The sequence below is a fragment of the Octopus bimaculoides genome, chromosome 4 (genome assembly GCF_046866305.1).
Source record: "Octopus bimaculoides isolate indiv1 chromosome 4, ASM4686630v1, whole genome shotgun sequence".
Classification (NCBI taxonomy): Eukaryota; Metazoa; Mollusca; class Cephalopoda; order Octopoda; family Octopodidae; genus Octopus; species Octopus bimaculoides.
Genome location: NC_142931.1, coordinates 11,625,341 through 11,648,070, shown reverse-complemented (window position 1 = coordinate 11,648,070; position 22,730 = coordinate 11,625,341). Strand labels below are relative to the sequence as shown.

Sequence of the window (22,730 nt, the reverse complement as noted above, 5' to 3'; positions counted from 1 at the left end):
TGTTGACATCCGGTTTCACCAGTCCTCAGTCAAATCGTCCAACCCATGCTAGCATAGAAAGCGGACGTTAAACGATGATAATGATAATGATGATTAAATGAAAAAAATGATTTACGTGAATATCCTCAGAAGAGTAATTGAAATAAATGGCGATTGTGGAGTCCCCCACGCGCACGCATACACACGTGTGTCTTTGTAAATATGTTTGTATACATTTATGTATGTGTGTGTTTGTAAGAGACAGAGTGTGAGTGAGAGAGAGAGGTTTGTTGTGATGTATACGTACATGCATAAATATACATACATCTTTGGATGTATGCATATGACAACACAGCCCTTGACTCACTCACACTATGTATCTTACAAACACGCACGCGCGCGCATACACACGTGTGTCTTTGTAAATATGTTTGTATACATTTATGTATGTGTGTGTTTGTAAGAGACAGAGTGTGAGTGAGAGAGAGAGGTTTGTTGTCATGTATACGTACATGCATAGATATACATACATCTTTGGATGTATGCATATGACAACACAGCCCTTGACTCACTCACACTCTGTCTCTTACAAACACGCACGCGCATACACACGTGTGTCTTTGTAAATATGTTTGTATACATTTATGTATGTGTGTGTTTGTAAGAGACAGAGTGTGAGTGAGTCAAGGTGTGCGTGTGTATGTGTGTCAGACAGAGTGAGAGAGCGGTGTGTATGTAGTATTTACTCTCTCTCTCTCTCTCTCATACACACGAACACACAAAATAGAAAGTGAAGCTTTTTGCAGTTGTTACGTCAATACCGGAAGTTGACATTGAGGAACATTTTTATAGAAGTGAATCTTAAATATAATCTTAAATATAAAGCAATATTATTTATTTTTAATTAAAAAAATCAAATGAAGAGCCTAAGATTCATCCTAGGTCAAATTATTCATGCATTACAAGTATGGAAGCATTTGGTGAAGTCGATTTCACGTGAAAAGTGATTACACACACATCTTTGTTTTATATATAGTATATATATATATATATATATATATATGCCATTACATGCTTAGGGTGTGGTAATAATTATATTGGCCAAACAGGAATATCACTCCGTAGAAGAACTACTCTCCACAAAGAACAAATCCACCACCCACAATATAGACAGATACAGGTCAGTGGACACATAGAAAGGTGTGCGAGGAATCTTAATCCTAATTTCCAAATTTTTCCCTTCTATCAATGTTCACAGAACACCTCAATACACCAAAAAATGAATAAAGAGGCAACTTCCATCAATAAATATCTTCCACAACTAAATATGAACACATAACATAATACAGAACACTACTAACCTTTCATTTAATACCACTAACCCCTATACATCCCATACACCATTCACATTACAGATCTAGATCTACCCTAGTTGCACCAAATCCAGAACTACTTAACTCCCTTACACATAATCATTTTACTCAGGGACTAGTAGACCTGACACCGTTCAGTATTCGGTGTGCATTCAAAGCAATGATTAATAACATTACGAAACCAGTATGCTTTTGAATCTCTTTAACTATTCACAATAATGACTTTTATTACTTTTATTCCTACCTTGGTTCATCTAATTGCTTATATCTATCGTTACTTTTCATAAAAAGCCTTTACTTTTTTTGATTTCCAATGTGCATTTTCTTATTTTTCTTCTTACTTTTCCCCTATATATATATATATATTTATATGAATAAGGATAAGATTGATATTTAAAATATTGATTTTATCAAGTGGTCAGCATGGGAATAAAAACCATCAAAGGTAATAATTATTTAAAATTATAATACAGGGTATCAAGAGATACCACCACGCTGAAAAAATAGCAGTCAAATCACTGACTCTAAAACCACAATAAATGTCCGCATGGCATGATTAGCGAAGACAAAGACCAAATGAACCAGTAAAAATAAGATAATTCCAAATCCTGGATTTCTGGCTTTGCATAAATAATAATGCTCTGCCTTCATCAGTGGAATATACTCCAGTACATAAATACAAATACATGTATATAAACAGTATACTTACATATACGGATGCATATATACATATATATGCACGTATGCACACGACTAGCTTAAATAGCCCGCTTAAACAACCTTTCGTGCGATCCGAACAGAATATCAGCGCAGTAAATACACTGATAAAATTATATTTATATTTATATAAATAAGGATAAGATCGATATTTAAAATATTGATCTTATCAAGTGGTCAGCATGGGAATTATCTTATTCTTACTGGTTCATTTGGTCTTCGTCTTCGCTAATCATGCCATGCGGACATTTATTGTGGTTTTAGAGTCAGTGATTTGACTGCTATTTTTTCAGCGTGGTGGTATCTCTTGATACCCTGTATTATAATTTTAAATAATTTTAAATAATATATATATATATAGATAGATAGAGAGAAAGAGAGAGAGAGGTACAGGAGTGGATGTGTGGTAAGTAGCTTGCTTACCAACCACATGATTTCAGGTTCAGTCCCACTGAAAGAAACCTGTTGTACATATATATATATATATATATATATATATATATATATATATAGGCAATAACACAGGAATTCAAGGCAGGTTGCACCTGGGAGCTCCTCTATGCTGATGACCTTGCTCTAATTGCTGAGTCACTATCAGAACTAGAGGAGAAGTTTCAGGTGTGGAAGCAATGATTAGAATCGAAGGGCCTTAGAGTCACCCTAGCTAAAACCAAAGTCCTAATAAGTAGAAAGGTAGACAAACCACAAACCCCTTCAGGTAGATGACCCTGCTCGATCTGTAGAAAAGGTGTAGGTAGAAACTCTATAAGATGCACCAAGTGCAAGCTATGAACGCATAAGAGCTGCAGCAATGTCAAAGGAAGGCTAAGTAGGAAGATAGTTTTCATATGTGGCAGATGCTCAGGAGTAATAAATGAAAATGTGCAGAGAACAACTTCTGCCACATTCCAGGGAGAAAAATTAGAAGAAGTTGATAGCTTACCTAGGTAACCAAGTTAGTAGCGGGGGAGGGATGCGCTGAAAGTGTAGCTGCTAGAATAAGAATAGCTTGGGCAAAGTTCAGAAAGCTCTTACGTCTGCTGGTGACAAAGGGTCTCTCACTCAGAGTAAAAGGCAGACTGTATGACACATGTGTACGAACAGCCATACTATCTATCTATCTATCTATCTGTCTATCTATCTATCTATCTATCTATCTATCTATCTATCAACCTACCTACCTACCTACTGTCCTGCCTCTGTGTGTGTGTGTGTGTGTGTGTGTGTACGATGCTGATGATCATCATTTAACATCTGCTTTCCGTGCTGGTATGGGTTGGACAGTTTGACTGAGGACTGGCAAGCTGGGAGGCTGCACCAGGCTCCAATCTGATCTGGCAAGGTTCCTACAGCTGGATGCCCTTCCTAACGCCAACCACTCCGAGAGTGTAGTGGGTGCTCTTTACGTGCCACCAGCACGGGAGCCAGTCAGGTGGTACTGGCATTGACCATGCTCAAATGGAGCTTTTTATGTGTCACCGGTACAGATGCCAGTCAGGTGACACTGGCATGGATCATGCTTGAATGGTGCTTTTTATATGCCACCAGCATAGATGCCAGTCAGGTGGCACTGGCATTGGCCATGACTATGATTTCACTTGGCTCAACAGGTCTTCTCAAGCACAGCATAGTGCCCGATGAATACATTTAGAATTTAATATATGTAAATTCTATAAACTAAGCAAGAAGTATTGTTGTCTCTGCCCCCTACTCTCCTTGGATTTTGGTGTACCCCAGTCAGTTGAGGATTCCTTGACCCTGTATGAATTACTATTACACAATATAATTTGAAATTACTATTTGAAGTATATAATTACATAATTTTTAAAGTGTATCTCTACAGATCTTCTATAGAATTTAGGATATTATGGTTGCAAAATAAAACACAGTGTTCTTAACAACAATTAATATTTACACATATATATATGGATAGAATTTGTGGAAGAGAGAGACCCAGAAAGACATGGAACAAAGTACTGAAGGTCGATCTTAAGACACTGAGCTTTATGAAGGAGACAACAAAGGACTTGGATATCTGGTGTCTTGCTGTACAGAGTTAATACATGTGCTGACTTCACATAACTATCTTTTCTGGGTTACATTATTTTGTTTACGTCATCTTTCATGTGTTTTTTATGATTCCTTTATTTCCATGCATTGGACTGTGTCAAATGCATGCAATGTAGTAACTGCAGTAAAAGGATATTTACTTCCTAAAAGGCAACTTTTTACACAACCAATGACTATTGAAAATTTTAAGAAAATGAAAATTTTAAGAAAAATAAATAAGTAAATGAGTGGAAACTTTATCAAGCTTTAAAATGAAATAGGTACTGGTGTTGATTCATTTAACTAAAAATTCCGCAAGGTGGTACCCGAACATGACATCAGTTTAATAACTGAAACAAGTAAAAGATAAATACCCCGCTTCACACTCACACATGCATACATGCCTATTACTCTAAAGGGCATTACAAATGAGAGCTCATGGCTCAGTGGACATAACATTCAGTATGAAGTTTTGAAGACATGTATTTCTATATATATATACACAAACGTGTGAAACAACTATATTTACATATATAAATGCGAAACAGGATATACCTGATTATGGTTGAGAATAGCCGATCAGAGACATATATACATGTATGATACAAACTATATTTGATTGGATATATATTTAACAGTAAAGTAAAAGAGATTTAATTACCTGACAGCGATGCGATTGTCAGAATTAAAGGATATACATATGGAAGGACACTGAATATTTTTCTTTTCTACTCTAGACACCACGCCCAAAGTTTCTGGGAAGAGGACCACTGGTGCTTAATTTATTGACCCTGAGAGGATGAAAGGCAAGGTCGACTTCAGTGGAATTTGAACTCAGAATGTAAAGACATGAAATACTGCTAAGCATTTTGCCTGGTGTCCTAACATTTCTGCCAGCTCACCACCTTGGCACTGAATATTATTAAAATACAGACAAGATATAGTCATTCTTTTATTATGGCTCTTATGAGGAACGCTATAGTTTCAGCTGTTTTGCTGTATTTTCTTTCATATCTTAGTCAAGCTCTGGTTTTAAGATGTGACAAAGAAGTATCAAACAGTACAAATGAACTGAGAATTGCTGTCATTTTGTCTGCAATGACAAAAAACTTAACCACAAATCAGTGTTCTGTATTTCAAGATACAACTATTCCAAATGTTGGAGCAATTCAATGGATTATTAACAAACTTAATGCTCCGTGTAGCGGCATAAAGCTTATCCCTCAATACAATATTGGTAAGTATTTTATAAAAATATTTCAATAATTAAAACTGTTTAAATGTATGTAAGTGTTATAACTATTGTGATAAATTTCAAAGAAAATTTCAAAATGCTATTTCCTAAGATTACATTATTGATAAATTAACTAAAATGGTAGTAATGTTGGCTCCTATGGAACAGCCATGTTGAAGTGGCAATTAGCATTACTTGTAAATTATTGATATTTCTTCTGTTTTACATTAAAGTTTGGGTGGAATTCTGCTTTAAGCATGCGATTATAATTCCTCACAACTTTTTTTTATTTTTTGGAATTTTCAAAAGATTTTTGTGAATTTGTGTTCTACACCTGGAAATTCATATTACTATATATAAAAAAAGATTTTCAATTATTCAAATTTTTTTTTTTTTTACTTTTTTTGTTTCTAATTTTTCAAATTGAAAAAAATAAAAATCACAGTTTAAAATATGGGCAGTCCGAATTTTTTTTGCCTATATCTCAGCAATAGACCATTTAATGTATTTGTGGGGAGACAGATGTTGAAAAACATCAATACATCAAATTGACAAACAAACGATGACAATTTGAGGTGGTCATGAGATGTACTAAAAAAAACATCTAAATACCCCTTAAATCACACAATTTTTTTTGTGGTCATTTGAACTCCTGTGTGTAGAACACAAATTTACAAACATTTTCTGAAACTTCTGAAAAATAAAAAAAAGTTATGGGGAGTTATATTGTGTGCTTAAACAGAATTCCACCAAAGTTTATATTGTGGTTGAAGTGTATCTGAAAATAGCATTATTAGAATCTGGGATATTGAACTTCCAAACAGAACAGCTCGGGTGCTACACAGAACTCTGTCAGTCAGATTTGAGATAAGATGTTCTCACTTTTTCTACATTCTTTGTCTATTATAATAATAATAATGATAATAATAATAATAATAAGTAACCATAAAAGCATCACAGCAAACCACAGCACAAACCCAAGGCATACAGAGCTGCACTCGGTAGTGAAGTGAAAGCACGCTACAAAAATAAAACTACTGAATAATAATAATAATAATAATACTCCTTCCTACTGAAAGCACAAGGCCTGACATTTGGAGGTGAGGGGACTAGTCAATTACATTGACCCCAGTGCATAACTGGTACTTATTTCATCGACCCTCAAAAGGATGAAAGGCAAAATTGACCCTGGTGGAATTTGAACTCAGAACATAGTGGCAGATGAAATACTGCTAAGCATTTCATAAATATTTTTATTTATTTTTAATCAAGCAAATTCTACTGTTTACTTCAAAATTAGATAGACTTTTTTTTTGTTTTTTTGTAATAACTGTGATTATAAATGTATATTTTGAAATAAGGAGCAGAAGAACTTTTTTTGTTTTTCCAGAAATTTTTTTCCCATAAAATTTCCTCCTTTTCTAGATTATATTTTTTAAGCATTAAATTTTCATCAAGAAAAAGCAAGTAGCAGTACCATCGTTAGCCCATTATCATACGGTTTACACCCACATACCGCGGTGAGGTCATGGTTGGATTAAATGGGGGGGGGGGGAGGCCACCAAATATCTAGTTTATTAAAGAAATGCAATTTCATATCTTTTAATTTTTTAAATTTGATTAAATACGTTCAAAAAGTAAGGCAACAATATTATTCATTTTAGAAGGGAAAGACATTATAGGCAGTAAATTAAGTGTCACTAATATTTCGTTTGTCATTATTTTTAACTATGCAAGTATAATGACCACTATTGACTTGATTCAATGTATGCATTATGCCAGCTTTTAATTTAAAATTAGTGCCAAAAATATTTTGCTTTTTGGTATTAAAATATGTGATTTCAGCATTAATTCTTCTGACAATAACATTATCATTATCATTAGTATGGCCGGGGATTAACACATACTTTAAGAAATCATTATTTCTTATATTTAATTGTTTATGATATGATTTTATTTACTCCACGTACCCAGACTTTGTGGACACCCTGTATAAAAAAATTTATAAACAAATCCTAAAAGAAACAATATAATTTCGAAAAAATACAATCCCATATAAATTATTTTTTTAAGAAATTAAAATTTTTAAAAAATTTGCGTTTAAAAGACATTCCAAAAACATTTATGGTAGTGTCAGGGTTTCTGTGTTAGTTTTTATTATATTAATATTAATTATGACTTGCCGCGGGCAAGTCATAATTATTATAATATTATTATTAATTAATTATGACTCGCCGCAGTAATAACAATCAATAGACCTCTCGCCGTAACACAAAAGAGAGTATTAGGTTTGAGTGGCTGAAAGAAAGTCAGAAAATGACGATGGCTCAAAAATGCAAACAAAATTTAAATTATTGAATTAAAAATAAAATTTAAAAAATACAAATTATATATATTTGGAATCCTTGTAATACAAGGAACTTGTTAATATAAATTTCGGGATCTTTCTGATTTGACGGACACCATTTTTTATTTAGTTTTTATTCAGTGTGTTTTCTACCGAAATACTTTAAAATTTCGTATACTTGTATATTTTATCCGAGTAATATATTAGACGAGCACGGCTGATTGTGAGTCTCAACAAAATGTAGAGACTCGAACGACGTGCTCGTTTATAAAAGCCTAATGCATGCTCGGGCCCGATTATTTATTTATATGAATTAATTAACTCATCTGTTGACGAAACCAACACTTGGACTTTTTCTTTGTGAGCCTGGTGCTTTTCTATCAATAGTATCTGCCGAACCACTAAGTTACAGTGATGTAAACAAACCACCATCGGTTTCTAAACTAGGGTGGTGGTGATGGGGAACAAACACAGACACAAATACACATGCATTAAAAAAAAAAATATATATATATATATCATCATCATCATCATCATCGTTTAACGTCCGCTTTCCATGCTAGCATGGGTTGGACGATTTGACTGAGGACTGGTGAAACCGGATGGCAACACCAGGCTCCAGTCTGATTTGGCAGAGTTTCTACAGCTGGATGCCCTTCCTAACGCCAACCACTCAGAGAGTGTAGTGGGTGCTTTTACGTGTCACCCGCACGAAAACGGCCACGCTCGAAATGGTGTCTTTTATGTGCCACCCGCACAAGCCAGTCCAGGGGCACTGGCAACGATCTCGCTCGAAAATCCTACAGGAGCCAGTCAGGCGGTACTGGCAACGGCCACGCTCAAAATGGTGCATCTCATGTGCCACCCGCACAAGAACCAGTCCAGGGGCACTGGCAACGATCTTACTTGGCTTGCCGGGTCTTCTCACGCACAGCCCATTTCCAAAGGTCTCGGTCCGTAGTCATCGCCTCGGTGAGGCCCAATGTACGTAGGTCTTGCCTCACCACCTCAGCCCAGGTCTTCCTGGGCCTACCTCTTCCACGGGTTCCCTCAACTGTTAGGGTGTGGCACTTTTTCACGCAGCTATCCTCCTCCATTCTCACCACATGTCCATACCAGCGCAATCGTCTCTCTTGCACGCCACATATATATATATATATATATATATATATATATATATATATATATATATATATATAAATTAAGGTACTCAGAAATCTGGATGTTTGTACATTTACAGATTTTTATTAATGTCACATATTAAATAAAACGCTTTTCACCTAGTCGTGTAGGATTTTCAAATTGGTGAAAAGCGCTTTATTTAATATGTGACATTAATAAAAATCTGTAAATGTACAAACATCCAGATTTTTGAGTACCTTAATTTTTTTATATATAATTTCTGTACATCACCTCCAAACCTTCAAATATATATATATATATATATATATATATATATATATATATATAGGACTGACTTCTTTCAGTTTCCGTCAACCAACTCCACTGACATGGCTTTCGTCGGCCCAAGGGTATAGAAGAAAACATTGGCCCTAGGTGTCACACAGTGGGACTGAACCCAGAACTATGTGGTTGGGAAGCAAGCTTCTTATTATATACATACATATATATATATATATATAGAAATAAGGATAAGATCGTTATTTAAAATACTGATCTTATCAGGTGGTCAGTATGGGAATAAAAACCCCAAACGTAATAATTATTATAAAAATTATAATTTAGAGTATCTAAGAGATACCACCATGCTTGAAATAGCAGTCAAACCGTGATTCTAAAACCACATTAAATGTTCATATAGCACCAGGTTCTATATGAACGTTTAATGTGGTTTTAGAGTCAAGATTTGACTGCTATTTCAAGCATGCATATACACATACATATATACACAAATATACATACGACAGGGAAAGCCCCCGGCCCATCAGGAATCACTGCAGAGATGCTCAAAATATCTGGCAGTGTCGGCTATAGCCTAGTCACCCATATTGTTAACCAGTTGATACACGAAGGAGTTATACCCAATGACTGGTGTAGCAGCACCATAGTCAACTGTTACAAAGGTAAAGGTGACGCCTTAGATACAAATAATTACAGAGGTATCAAGTTATTGGATCAGGTAATGAAAGTCATGGAGAGGGTCATAACCCAACTAATTAGGGAGCGAGTCAGCTTAGATGAGATGCAGTTTGGGTTTATAGGGAAGTGGGTTATACATCATTAGATGTACACCTGCTTTCCCATATTAAATTAGAATGAACGGAACGCAGAACTCCAAACTGTCAACACAACAATATTTATTTAATGTGAAAAATAGTCAGCTTTACTCTTGGTTGTTGAGACGCCTTCTGTGTGTGAGAACATGGTTGTTGGGACGTTGGTATGTTGATGTGAGCTGTCTAGCGTGAGTTCGAAAGATGGAGAGATACAGCTAGACACGTCCTTGCTCAATGCCGGCCAGGCGAGAAAGAGAGAGAATAAAGCGGGAAAGCTTGGATGTTGAATTCCACGCATGCGTGAGACTACGCATGCGCACAGCGTTACTACAGGTTTGTGCCAGGGAAAAGCACCACTGATGCTATATTTCTGGTAAGACAGCTGCAGGAGAAATACCTAGCCAAAGATAAACCTCTGTACCTGGCTTTCGTTGACATGGAGAAAGCCTTTGACAGGTTCCCCCAATCCCTTATCTGGTGATCAATGAGGAAACTAGGGATAGAAGAATGGTTAGTGAGAGCTGTGCGAGCCATGTACAGAGACGCTGTCAGTAAGGTGAGGGTTGGCAATGAGTACAGTGAAGAATTCTGGGTAAAGGTAGGGGTCTACCAAGGTTCTGTCCTCAGCCCCCTCCTATTTATCATAGTCCTCCAGGCGATAACAGAGGAATTCAGGACAAAATGCCCCTGGGAGCTCCTCTATGCTGATGACCTTGCACTAATTGCTGAATCACTATCAGAACTAGAGGATAAGTTTCAGGTGTGGAAGCAGTGACTAGAATTGAAGGGCCTTAGGGTCAACTTAGCTAAAACCAAAGTTCTAATAAGTAGGAAGGTAGACAAAACACAGACCCCTTCAGGTAGATGACCCTGCTTGATCTGTAGAAAAGGTGTAGGTAGAAACTCTATAAGATGCAAGCTATGGGCACATAAGTTGTGTGTACAAGCTATGGACACACAGTGCAAGCTATGGACACATAAGAGGTGCAGCAATATCAAAGGCAGGTTAACTAGGAAGTTAGTTTTTGTATGTGGCAGACGTTCAGGTGCAATAAACACTGAAAATATGCAGAAAACAACTTCTGTCTCATTCCAGGGACAAAAACTAGAGGTAGTTGATAGCTTCCCCTATCTGGGTGACCAAGTTAGTAGTGGGGGTGGGTGTGCTGAAAGTGTAGCTGCTAGAATAAGAATAGCCTGGGCAAAGTTCAGAGAGCTCTTACCTCTGCTGGCGACAAAGGGTATCTTGCTCAGAGTAAAAGACAGACTGTATGACGCATGTGTACGAACAGCAATGCTACATGGCTGTGAAACATGGGCCTTGACTGCTGAGGACATGCGTAAGCTCACAAGGAATGAAGCCAGCATGCTCCGGTGGATGAGTAATGTCAGTGTGCATACCTGACAGAGTGTAAGTATCTTGAGAGAAAAGTTGAACCTAAGAAGCATCAGTTGTGGTGTGCAAGAGAGACGATTGCGCTGGTATGGACATGTGGCGAGAATGGATGAGGATAGCTGTGTGAAAAAGTGCCACACCCTAGCGCTTGAGGGAACCCGTAGAAGAGGCAGGCCCAGGAAGACCTGGGATGAGGTGGTGAAGCACGACCTACGAACTTTAGGCCTCACCGAGGCAATGACTTTTGACCGAGACATTTGGAAATATGCTGTGCGTGAGAAGACCCGGCAAGTCAAGTGAGACCAAAATCCAAGGCCTCTGCCAGGGATGTAACCAGCCCACTTATGCGTAACATTCCTTCTTTGGACACTAAACTCCGCTTGCGAAGACATGTTGAGGCAAGTGAAATTGAAATCGAAATCGAACTAAATTTGTAGACTGGCACCCATGCCAACATCGTCATTGAACACTAAACTCGGCTTGCAAAGACCTGTTGGGGCAAGCAAAAGCAAAATTGTGATGGTACCAGTACCAGTAAATCACTAAGAGCACCGTCTGAGCGTGATCGTTGCCAGAGCACCAGCTGTCTGGCTTTCGTGGCGGTGGCACGTAAATAGCACCATTTGAGCGTGACCGTTACCAACGTTGCCTTCCTGGCACTTGTACCAGTGGCATGTGAAAAGACATTCGAGCGAGTTCGTTGCCAGTACCGCTGGACTGGCTCCTGTGCAGGTGGCACGTAAAATACACAATTTGAAGTGTGGCCGTTGCCAGTACTTCCTGACTGGGCTTCATGCCGGTGGCACGTAAAAGCACCCACTACACTCTCAGAGTGGTTGGTGTTAGGAAGGGAATCCAGCTGTAGAAACTCTGCCAAATCAGATTGGAGCCTGGTGTAGCCATCTGGTTCACCAGTCCTCAGTCAAATCGTCCAACCCATGCTAGCATGGAAAGTGGACATTAAACGATGATGATGATATATAGATATATACATTTTTGTATACACACACACACACACACACACACACACACACACACACACACACACACACACACACATATATATATATATATATATATATATATACATATATATATATACATGTATATACATACATATATATATATATATATATATATATATATATATATATATATATATATATATATATATATATATATATACAAAGATATAAATGTATACATATATATCGATTTAAATAAGAGCTAAAATCTGATCCATTGTAAAGACTTTATTATGACCTATGATCATTTCGATGCAATATCCAGATCGATTCATGCATATTATAAAATATGGAATATTGTATCTTTTCAGGGTCGTATTAATTCAAAACCGACAGTAAAAATAGACAACATTCATAGTTGACCTATAATTACATGTAAATAAACAAGTTGAAAAGATATGATATGTAATGAAACCGCCAGGTTCCAATCTGATTTGGCAGAGTTTCTACAGCTGGATGCCCTTCCTAATGCCAAGCACCTCAAGAGTGTTGTGGGTGCTTTTACGTGCCACTAGCACGAAGGTCAGTCAGGCGGTATTGGCAATGGCCATGCTCAAAATGGTGTATTTTATGTGCCACCTGCATAGGAGCCGTTCCGGCGGCACTGGCAACAACCTCGTTTGAATGTCTTTTCATGTGTCACCGGCACAAGTGCTAGGAAGGCGACGCTGGTAACGATTATGCTCAAATGGTGTTATTTACGTGCCACCGGCTCGGAAGCCAGAATAATAATAATAATAATAATAATAATAATAATAAAAGATCTTGAAATAGAAATTAGCAAAATGTGGAATCTGAAGACGAAAACAATACCTATTGTCATAGGTGCCCTGGGAATGACAGCGAAACGGGCTGATTACTACCTAGCTCAGATACCAGGAAACCCCAAAATGGCTGAAGTTCAAAAGATAGTGCTCATGGGAACTGCCCATATCCTACGTAAAATACTGTCTATGTGAGCTCAAATTTTAAAGCAAACACATAATTTTCTTATGGTTTCTTAAACATTCACTTGAATAAAACTGTACAAATCCAAATATATGGTACCCTAGGCATAACACCTACATGAACTTCTAACTTGTTGTCTCTTGAGGTCTCTGGGTGAGACTTGGATCCAACTTGTACAAATGCAAAACAAAAGTCAAACATAAAATAATAATAATAATATATAAACATATCTGTATGTGTAAGCAACCATCCAATTGCTAATTGGAACCTAAAGGCAAAATTAATAGAGGTCACAAAATTGACAGAGAGTACTAACTGGCACCACTTTTGCTAAAGATAAGAGCTAAACTAACTCAAAACTGCAACTGCACTGTCAGCATACATAGCCGAATTGTGATAACTCTTATCTTTAGCAAAAACAATGTGAGTCAGTATCCTCTGTCACTTTTATGACCTCTATTAATTTTGCCTTTAGGTACTGATTATTAATAAGCCACCCTTTTTTAATTTGTTGCTTACACTTTTACCATTTTGGAAATCAGCGCACATTTTCAATGGTTTTTCTTATAAGACTGACAGAGGTAGTTGAGTTTAACCCTAGGAATTAAGAGCCACTTATGAAGATTAATATGGTCTCCATCAAAATCCAAAATCATGATCCCTTTGTCAATCACTTAAGACAGTGCATTTGTAGATTTGAGTTAGTTTAACTCTTACCTTTAGCAAAAGGTAACTTTTGTGACCTCCATTAATTTTATCTGTATGTGTATATTTCTATGTGCATGTGCAAGTGTGTATGATTCCAGCACTAAAAAGGACCAAATTGTCCAGTCAACCAGGCCAAACAGGTCAAATGTCCAGTCAACCAGGCCAAACAGCTGTGCCTCATCCTCTCACTCCTTCTTGGAGGGCTTGCAATGATCTCATGAGCACAGCCTCTTCCACTAGACTAATGGTTCTCAACCTTTCACTGAGTGGCATTTTACATTTTACCTTCACATATTTTGCACATCCCACCCCTCAAAAATTCAGCAATTATTTTAATTAAACAAATGAATTTTGCATTGTAGTTTATTAGCCATATTTCCTTATATCATCCCATCCTACATGTATCTGTTTTTAGCTATTTGCATGGACTAGTGTTCCAAATGTTAAATTTTTAAAAGACTGCTAAAGACTTATATAATGAAATTACATAGACCTTGGTGCAGCATCAGTGATTTGTTTTTTTGTTCACAATGTCCATCTCATTCCAGTATTGACAAAAATATTTTTGATAATGTATATACAATATAAATATTGTATTTTGCTTTAAATATGTTATCTTTGAGAAAAATCATGACTTTCTCTAAAAAGCATCTAACTCTATCCCCAGTTTCACCTTGGTAATTGCTTCCCTTTATGGACTCGCAATGCTGTTATGGGGGAACTACCATCCACTTTTAAAAACCCCTGCTCAAGGCTAAATCAGTAAAAAAAAAAAAAAAGGGAATTAATTGCTGTACTAGATCATAATAAAATTAATCAGAATTCGGGGAGTGAATAGTGATGACAATGAATTCTTTTTATTTGATTAACAGAATTTACCATATTTGATATTTGTGGAGAACCAGAGATTGCAGCTAATTATGTATATGATATATACAAATCTCCTTATTCTCAAGATGGTCTTTGTGGTGAACCAAGCACAAAGAAAGGCACTCCATACACAGGTAAGCTAGAATTTTGAAAACATAGTCCGTCTTTCATCTTTTATTTGTTTCAGTCGTTAGACTGCAGTCGTTAGACTGCAGCCGTGTAGGGTCACTGCTTTGATGAATTTTAGTTGAACAAATCAACCCTGGTTCTCATTTCTTTAAAGTCTGCTGCTTGTTCTATTGGTTTCTTTAACAAACTGCTAAGTTATGGGGTACATAGAGAAACCAACACCAATTGTGAAGCAGTGGGGTACATGTAACAAGCGTTCATATGTTACAAGCTTCCACACAGTTTCCATCTGCCCACAAGGTATTTATCATCCAGGAACTATAGTAGGAGACACTTGTCCAAGGTGATGTGAAGTGGGACTGAATCTGAAACCATGTGGTTGTTAAGCACAGCTTCTTCAATAATCAGCTTCCTTGTGTTTATTTTATGAAAAATACAATAAAAATTTATACAGATCTGGCTGTGTAGTAAGATGCTTGCTTCTCGACCACATGATTCTAGGTTCAGTCCCACTGCATGGAACCTTGGGCAGGTGTTTTCTCCGATAGCTTCAGGCCAACCAAAGCCTTGTGAGTGGATTTGGTAGACGGAAACTGAAAGAAGCTTGTTGTATATATATGTGTGTGTATGTGTGTGCGCACACGTGTGTGTTTGTGTGATGTGTGTGTGTGTGCGTGTGTGTGAGTGTGTTTGTCCCCCACCACCACATGACAACCGTTGTTGGTGTGTTTACATCCCCGTAACTTAGCAGTTTGGCAAGAGAGATCGATAGGATAGGCACTAGGCTTTAAAGAAAAAAAAAATTACGTGGTTCAATTAATTTGACTAAAAATTCTTCAAGGCAGTGCCCCAGCATGGCCTTAGTCTAATGACTGAAATGAGTGAAAGAGAAAAAGATTTAATATAGTTTGGCTGTTTAGATATTAAGTCTTATATCAAACAGATTACCAATTGGATTATATAAATTGTTATCCTTCTTAATGCAATCTTTTTTCTATTATAATACCTCCACTTTTAACAAGATTCTAAGTTGAAGCTGGGTTTTTAATCATAAAATTTTTAGATATCATCACCATCATTTAACCCTTTCATTACCAACCTGGCCAAAACCACCTCTGGCTCTGTAGTACAAATGTCTTGTTTTCATAAGTTTTGAATTAAAATCTTCCACTAAACCTTAGTCACAATTTTTGTTCCTATCAATAGCTGAATGATAACTAAGTTATTTTACTAAATTCTTTGTTATATTTAAAGTAATTGAAAGAAACAGAGAGCATCTCAACAGAAATATGGTAACAAAAGGGTTAATATGATTAATTTAACTGTTTGATACCAACCCGACTGAAACCACCTCTGGCTCTGTAGTACAAATGTCTTGTTTTCATAAGTTTTGAATTAAAATCTTCCATCAAACCTTAGTCACAATTTATGTTCCTAACACTAGCTTAATGATAACCAAGTTATTTTACTAAATTCTTTGTTATATTTAAAATTAATTGAAAGAAACATAGAATACAGTAAAATGAATACAGTAACAAAAGAGTTAATGTCAACTTTTTTATGCTTGGGATTGGACAGAATTTGCTGAGGTGGATTTTCTACAGCTGGATGTTATTACTGCCACCAACAACTCACCTGTTTCTAAATAAGATAACATTTTCCAATGGCCAGACATATCTTGGAAGTTTGGAAACAAAGGACACTTGTCTCTCCTCCTTTTTTTCTTTTTCTTTGTTTCCTTGGTGGGGTAGTCACAGTGGTTTTTATCTTGATAATTCAATCCTTTATACTTTTAATGATTTTTTAAAATTTCTTTTCTTCTTGTAAAGATAAGTTGTTAATGAAAGCAAAGTCTGGGGCTGATGTGGTTTCGCACCTCTCCTTGAAAAATGTATTTAAAAAAAAAAAAATTTTTTTTTCGGATTCCTACGTTTTAGATGTCGGAGATTACAAATATGCAAAAAAAAAAAAAAATTGTAACACCCTCCACTTCCTCTCACTCCCCCTCCCACTTTAACTTTTGAACCTTTTTGAGACTTTTTTTCCCTATGTTTTAGATGATGGAGATTCTGGATATGCAAGAAACCATGTTTTGAAAGTTTTAAATTCAATAAGATAGGTGCATAAAGAAATAGCTAGATATGAGTGCCTTCCTGGGGCTAAAAACAACAGTAACATCGTCCACTATAGGACTGCCACATTTAGTTGACAAATATATTTTATGAATGAAGTCAACTTTGCCTTTCGTCCTTTTGGGGTCAATAAATTAAGTACCAGTATTTTTCTTTGCATATTCTTAATTTCCGACATCTAAAACATAGGAATCCGAAAAATTTTAAAAAAATAAAATGCATTTTTCAAGGAAAGGTGCGAAACTGCATTAGCCCCTAAAATCTAATAATAAAAACAAAAAAAGGATAAATAAAATAATCACGTTCAGTTTAAAGAGTGAATTTTGTGTTTTATTCCCACAGCAATTATTTCCCTTGGCGACTATTCTGTGACTGAATCTCTACTTGAAACAACCAAATATATTTCATTACCAGTAATTAGCCCTTTATTTGAACAGATGGCATTTCCGTCTTATAAGAATTTTATATCTTTTGCTTTACCCATGGAAACTCAAGTTAAGGTAATTATAATTTATTTTATAATTTTCAGGGGATATCAGAAAAAGAAGCTATTCTATAAAGTATCATCTTGTGCAAATAAGCAAAATGTTTTAAAACCCTTTGCAAGTTTAACTTGTTCAATCAGGTTGTTGTTGCTGTTGAGTCCAGGTCAGCACTGATCAAGCAAGCCTATAATTAAAGACATTTGAACCCTCGCTAATCCATCTTTCTCCCTAGGCACAGGGAACCCAGGACTACATTATGTAAATGTGTTTTTTTACCCCCCTCCCCCAAGGCATTAAGGTTTGGTTTAAACTGGCCATATCCAGCCAAAATATTCCACCTGTTTTATGTTCAAACTGGCCAGATTCAGTGGTAGCCTGAGTTAGAGAGAATTTGAATGAGGATAGTGTTAGTCTAGATAACATGTATTTTGAGTTAATGATGGATCCTCTCTTGGTTTCAACAACGAGCATTCAATTAGCCAACCAACTTCTTTTTTAAATTAATGATCAAAGACACATGCATTGTTAATATCATTCACAAGGTGAACCACTGTGATGCTAAAATGTGATGAGGATGGACTTTCAAATTACATGTACAGTCAGTCTGTTAGACTTCCACATAGTGTCTGTCTATCCAACAGACACTAGCTCAGGGTATTACATAGTGGAACTGAACCTGGGACCTAATGATTATGAAGTAAACTTCTTTATTACTCAACCATAAGTTTATATCAAGATGCTGAGGTACCATACCATATTTCTAACCAGCCAATTTCTTGAGAAATTCTTAGTTAAGAATAAACAAGTTTACTTTGTATTTGTCAACGTAAAGGAGGTACTCATCAGTTGTGCGATCTCTAGTCTGGTATGTTGATTTCTCACTAAGAGACAGGTTTTATTTCTAATTGTGCTGGGTACCCCAACATCCATTCCAAAGTACATTGTTATATTTATTTCATTCAAGCAATACAGAATACCATGAGCTCAAATTCTTTGTACAAGAATTACTTGCGTTTGTTAGATATTCATGACTTGTGCCAAAACTTTGTTTATTTGATGGAATTTTGCTTTAGACAATGTTAATCAAAATCAAAACTGACATTAATTTTAACCTGAAAGTCTTAAGAACCATTTTAATCTTTATTTCTTTTGTTTCTAGGCTGCAATAATGCTTTTAAAGAGATTGAAATGGGTTTCTCCTGGAATTGTCTACTCTGATAATGAATATGGAATTGAAATGGCTAACATGTTAGAGGCAAAAGCAAAAAGTGATGGTATCTGTTTTTCAATGAAAAGAGCATTTTCTAAGAATGCATTAGATGAAATAAGGTTTCTTCGTGAAAGCTTCTCCTCTGGAATAATATATGTTGGCGAAATACAAAATATTGATTCCTTTCTTCATATCAAAGATATGACCTGGATAATTTTAGATATTTCTGGGAAACTACAAAATGAGCTTAAAAACCATTCTAATATGGAAGGTTCCTATGTAGTAACTTCATCAAGCCTTAACAACAAGGAATTTGAAGATTATCTGAGGGATATAAAAACTTTAACACATTTTAAAAATGATACATTATATCAATGGGTACGAAATATCCTGGATGTAACAAAAATCAGTTCAAAAAATATTCCTCACAATGGACAAAGGATAATTCATACAAGAGCTATCATGGAGTCTGTTTATGGCATTGCACTTGCTAAACAAAAGGAATGCAAGAGGCTTAAATGTTCAACATACTTAAATCCTGAAAACCTGAGAAGTGTTCTTACTGACGACCAAATTGTTCCAGATTGTTTTTCTAGAAGTGCACTTGGCTTAAAAGAAAACTCCATGGCAGCCATTTTGAATGTGTATTTAGTAAAAAAAAGCATTTTCCAAAAGGTTAGTATGTTATTATTTAACATCAAGTTAACCCTCATCAAAAGTTGTACCTATACCGTCTTTATGGGTATACAAAACTACATTACCTCGTGTGTCAAGCATAATGCATATTTATTCACATTGTTTTGAATTGTGGCTTCAAGGTTTCAATGAAGTGATTGTTAATTTTTAGAATAATACTATATGGTAAAACCTTTCTCTCACCCTACCCTAACAAACCAATCTACATCTAGCTGGGTAGGATTTGGGCAAGATTTAGCTGCAATTTCTAGCAGATGGAGTAAGCCTGTGAAAACTCCTTCTTTGGCTCAAGGTTAGTGTGTAAATTAAATATAGTTGTTGGTCTTGGGAATAAAATGCACTGCCAAGTGTTTTTTATTGTAGTGAGAGAAGAATCAAAGATTTTGGTACTGCCAAAATCTAGCTCTAGATTATTCTTTTATTTTTTTTAGTCATTTGACTGTGGCTAGGCTTAATCAAAAGAAGAATGACAGTGCTCGAGATAATTTTCAGTAACTCTGAGACTTGTAAAGAGGTTATCCTAAGACTGGGGATCAGAATGCACTTTGCTAAAAAATACCAATGAGCAAAGATTTGAAAGTTTGAAGATAATGAGGTTAGCGGGAGGTTTGAGGATAACAGAGCAATCGAAGGTAACAGAAGATTTGAGGAATGCAAGGAATTTATGAGATTTAGTCACATTGAGGCTGAGGTGATTAAACAAGTATGGTGTTGAAACAAGTAGTGAGACATATGGAATGAAGAAGCAGAATCTGAGAGAACTCTTTTTTTATGTGTGTAGTGAAGAGTTAGAAGCATTATATTGTGTGTGTGTGTGTCCTGGGTTTAGGATAGGCACACTGTGTCTCTGTATGTTGCATGAGGCATCAAAAAGAGTTAGTGGTTAGAAAGTCACTCAGCCATCCAACTCAGCCTCAGGAAAAAAGCCATCCAACCCATACCAGCAAGGAAAAGCAGGTGGAAAATACTGCTACTGATGATGTGAAGTTGGAAGCAAAGTAAATGGTAAATGTGATACTTTTATCAGTATAAGTATTTCTCACAGAGCCATCTTGACAAAAAGGAAATTTTTCAGTAAAGATTTTTGTACTGAACACACAAATTGTAAAAATTCAACTGCAATTTGAGAGGTGAGAAAGGTGTCTGTCTGTTCTTGAGTCATTGTGGTGGTAGTGAAAGGCCTCCTACTTGGTAATGATGTATAACCTCTTCTTTTCTTGTATGTAGCATTTTCTGTCATTTGGCGAGAATGGAAGAGGATAGCTGTGTGAAAAAGTGCCACAGCCAAATGGTTGAGGGGTACCTGTGGAAGAGGTAGACCCAGGAAGACCTGGGATGAGGTGGTGAAGTACGACCTTTGAACATTAGGCCTCACTGAGGCAATGACTAGTGACCGAGACCTTTGGAAATATGCTGTGCGTGAGAAGACCTGGCAAGCCAAGTGAGACCATAATCCATGGCCTTTACCAGTGGTGTAGCCAGCCCACTTATGTGTACCTTTCCTTCTTTGGACACAAAACCGTGCTTGCGAAGACCTGTTGAGGCAAGTGAAATCAAAATCGAAATCGAACCAAATTCGATGATTGGCACCCATGCCAACCTTCCTTCATTGGACACTAAACTCGGCTTGCGAAGACCTGTTGGGGCAAGTGAATTCGAAACTGAACCAAATTCGATGACTGGCACCCATGCCAGTGGAGCGCTAACAGCACCATCCGAGTGGGATCACTGCCAGAGCAGTAGTCTTGCTCCCGTGCCAATGGCACATGAAAAGCACCATTTGAGTGCAATCTTTTCCAGCTTCCCCTTACTCGAACTCGTGCTGGTGGCATGTGAATAAAACATTGGACTGACTCCTGTGCAGGTGGCACATACAAAACACCATTTGAGCGTGGCCATTGCCAGTACCGCCGGACTGGCCCTCGTGCCGATGGCATGTAAAAAGCACCCACTACACTTTCGGAGTGGTTGGCATTAGGAAGGGCATCCAGCTGTAGAAACTCTGCCAGATCAGATTGGAGTCTGGTATAGCCCTCTGGTTCACCAGTCCCCAGTCAAATCGTCCAACCCATGCTAGCATGGAAAGCAGACGTTAAATGATGATGATGATGATGATGATAATGATGATGATGATGATGATGATGATGATGATGATAGCTACTAATAAATCTTTGGGGTTTTGAGAGTGAATGCTTTGATTGTGTGAGGAATGTAGTGGGGTTTACATAGGTGGATGATATTTGTCATCCATTGAGATGGGTTGAACATTAAGCATTTAGATGTGATTTGCTTTGACACAGTAGAAACCATATCTTTCTGCAGCTGAGTCAATATGTAAGATGATAAATGAGATAAATGAGAAACTTTCAACTAAAACAAATATATTATAAAGATCATTTGAAATTGTTGTTAACATTAATTTTGTTGTATATATTTCAGGTTGGCGAATATTTCTCAAATGATAGTTTGCAATTGGAATCCTCTGCGATAAAGATGAATGATAATCTATCATCATTTGCAACTCTCACTTCAAAATATTCCAAAGCTTGTCCTGAAAGTCTATCATTTAATGATGATAATGTTGTGTACGTATCAGGAAACATCTTAATATTAGGCATCTTCTCACTTCATGACAGAGGTCAAGGTTTTGGTTGTGGTGATGTAAGGTTAGTCATTTTTACTTAAGATTATTTAGTAACAATATATACTTTCCATGCATTATATGAGAGGATACCCAAAAGTAACCAGAACTATTGTCTGTGGAACAAAACCATAATATGTATTTGCCGGAGGTTCTCAAGGTTTTTTAAGAAAACACACTGAATAATTTTTAGACCTGTTAATATGGGGTCTGAATCTGGAGAGGATTTTCCATTTGATGTCACAACTGATCCCTTCATCTTTAAGTTTCCAGATTAAAGCCGAAGGGGTTGTTGAATGCCTCTTATCACAATGCCTCATATATTTAAGAGATGAGGATATGGTGTAATGGTTAAGAGCGAGGGCTACTAACCCCAAGATTCTGAGTTGATGTGGGGCTAAACCTTGCTCCTACCCCCACCACCACTGCCACAGTTTTTAGAGCCACCTAATATACCAACCTCACTTCTCTTCAGACTTTCAGTATCTTATCTGATAAATTCCACTATAAAATATTTAACTCAATCCTTTCCAGAATGACACCTTTCTAAAATT

General features: G+C 36.5%; 1 protein-coding gene across 1 annotated transcript in view; it reads left to right on the top strand.

The window, feature by feature from the left end:
- The first annotated feature begins 4,228 nt into the window (after positions 1 to 4,228).
- LOC106872190 (uncharacterized) overlaps positions 4,229 to 22,730 on the top strand; it is a 28,209-nt gene continuing 9,707 nt past the window's right edge. The window contains exons 1-5 of the mRNA XM_014919089.3: positions 4,229 to 5,355; positions 14,886 to 15,017; positions 17,487 to 17,644; positions 18,789 to 19,514; positions 21,975 to 22,201. Of these exons, the coding sequence (XP_014774575.2) occupies positions 5,076 to 5,355; positions 14,886 to 15,017; positions 17,487 to 17,644; positions 18,789 to 19,514; positions 21,975 to 22,201 (1,523 nt within the window). The 5' untranslated portion in view covers positions 4,229 to 5,075. The remainder of the gene's footprint in view (positions 5,356 to 14,885; positions 15,018 to 17,486; positions 17,645 to 18,788; positions 19,515 to 21,974; positions 22,202 to 22,730) is intronic.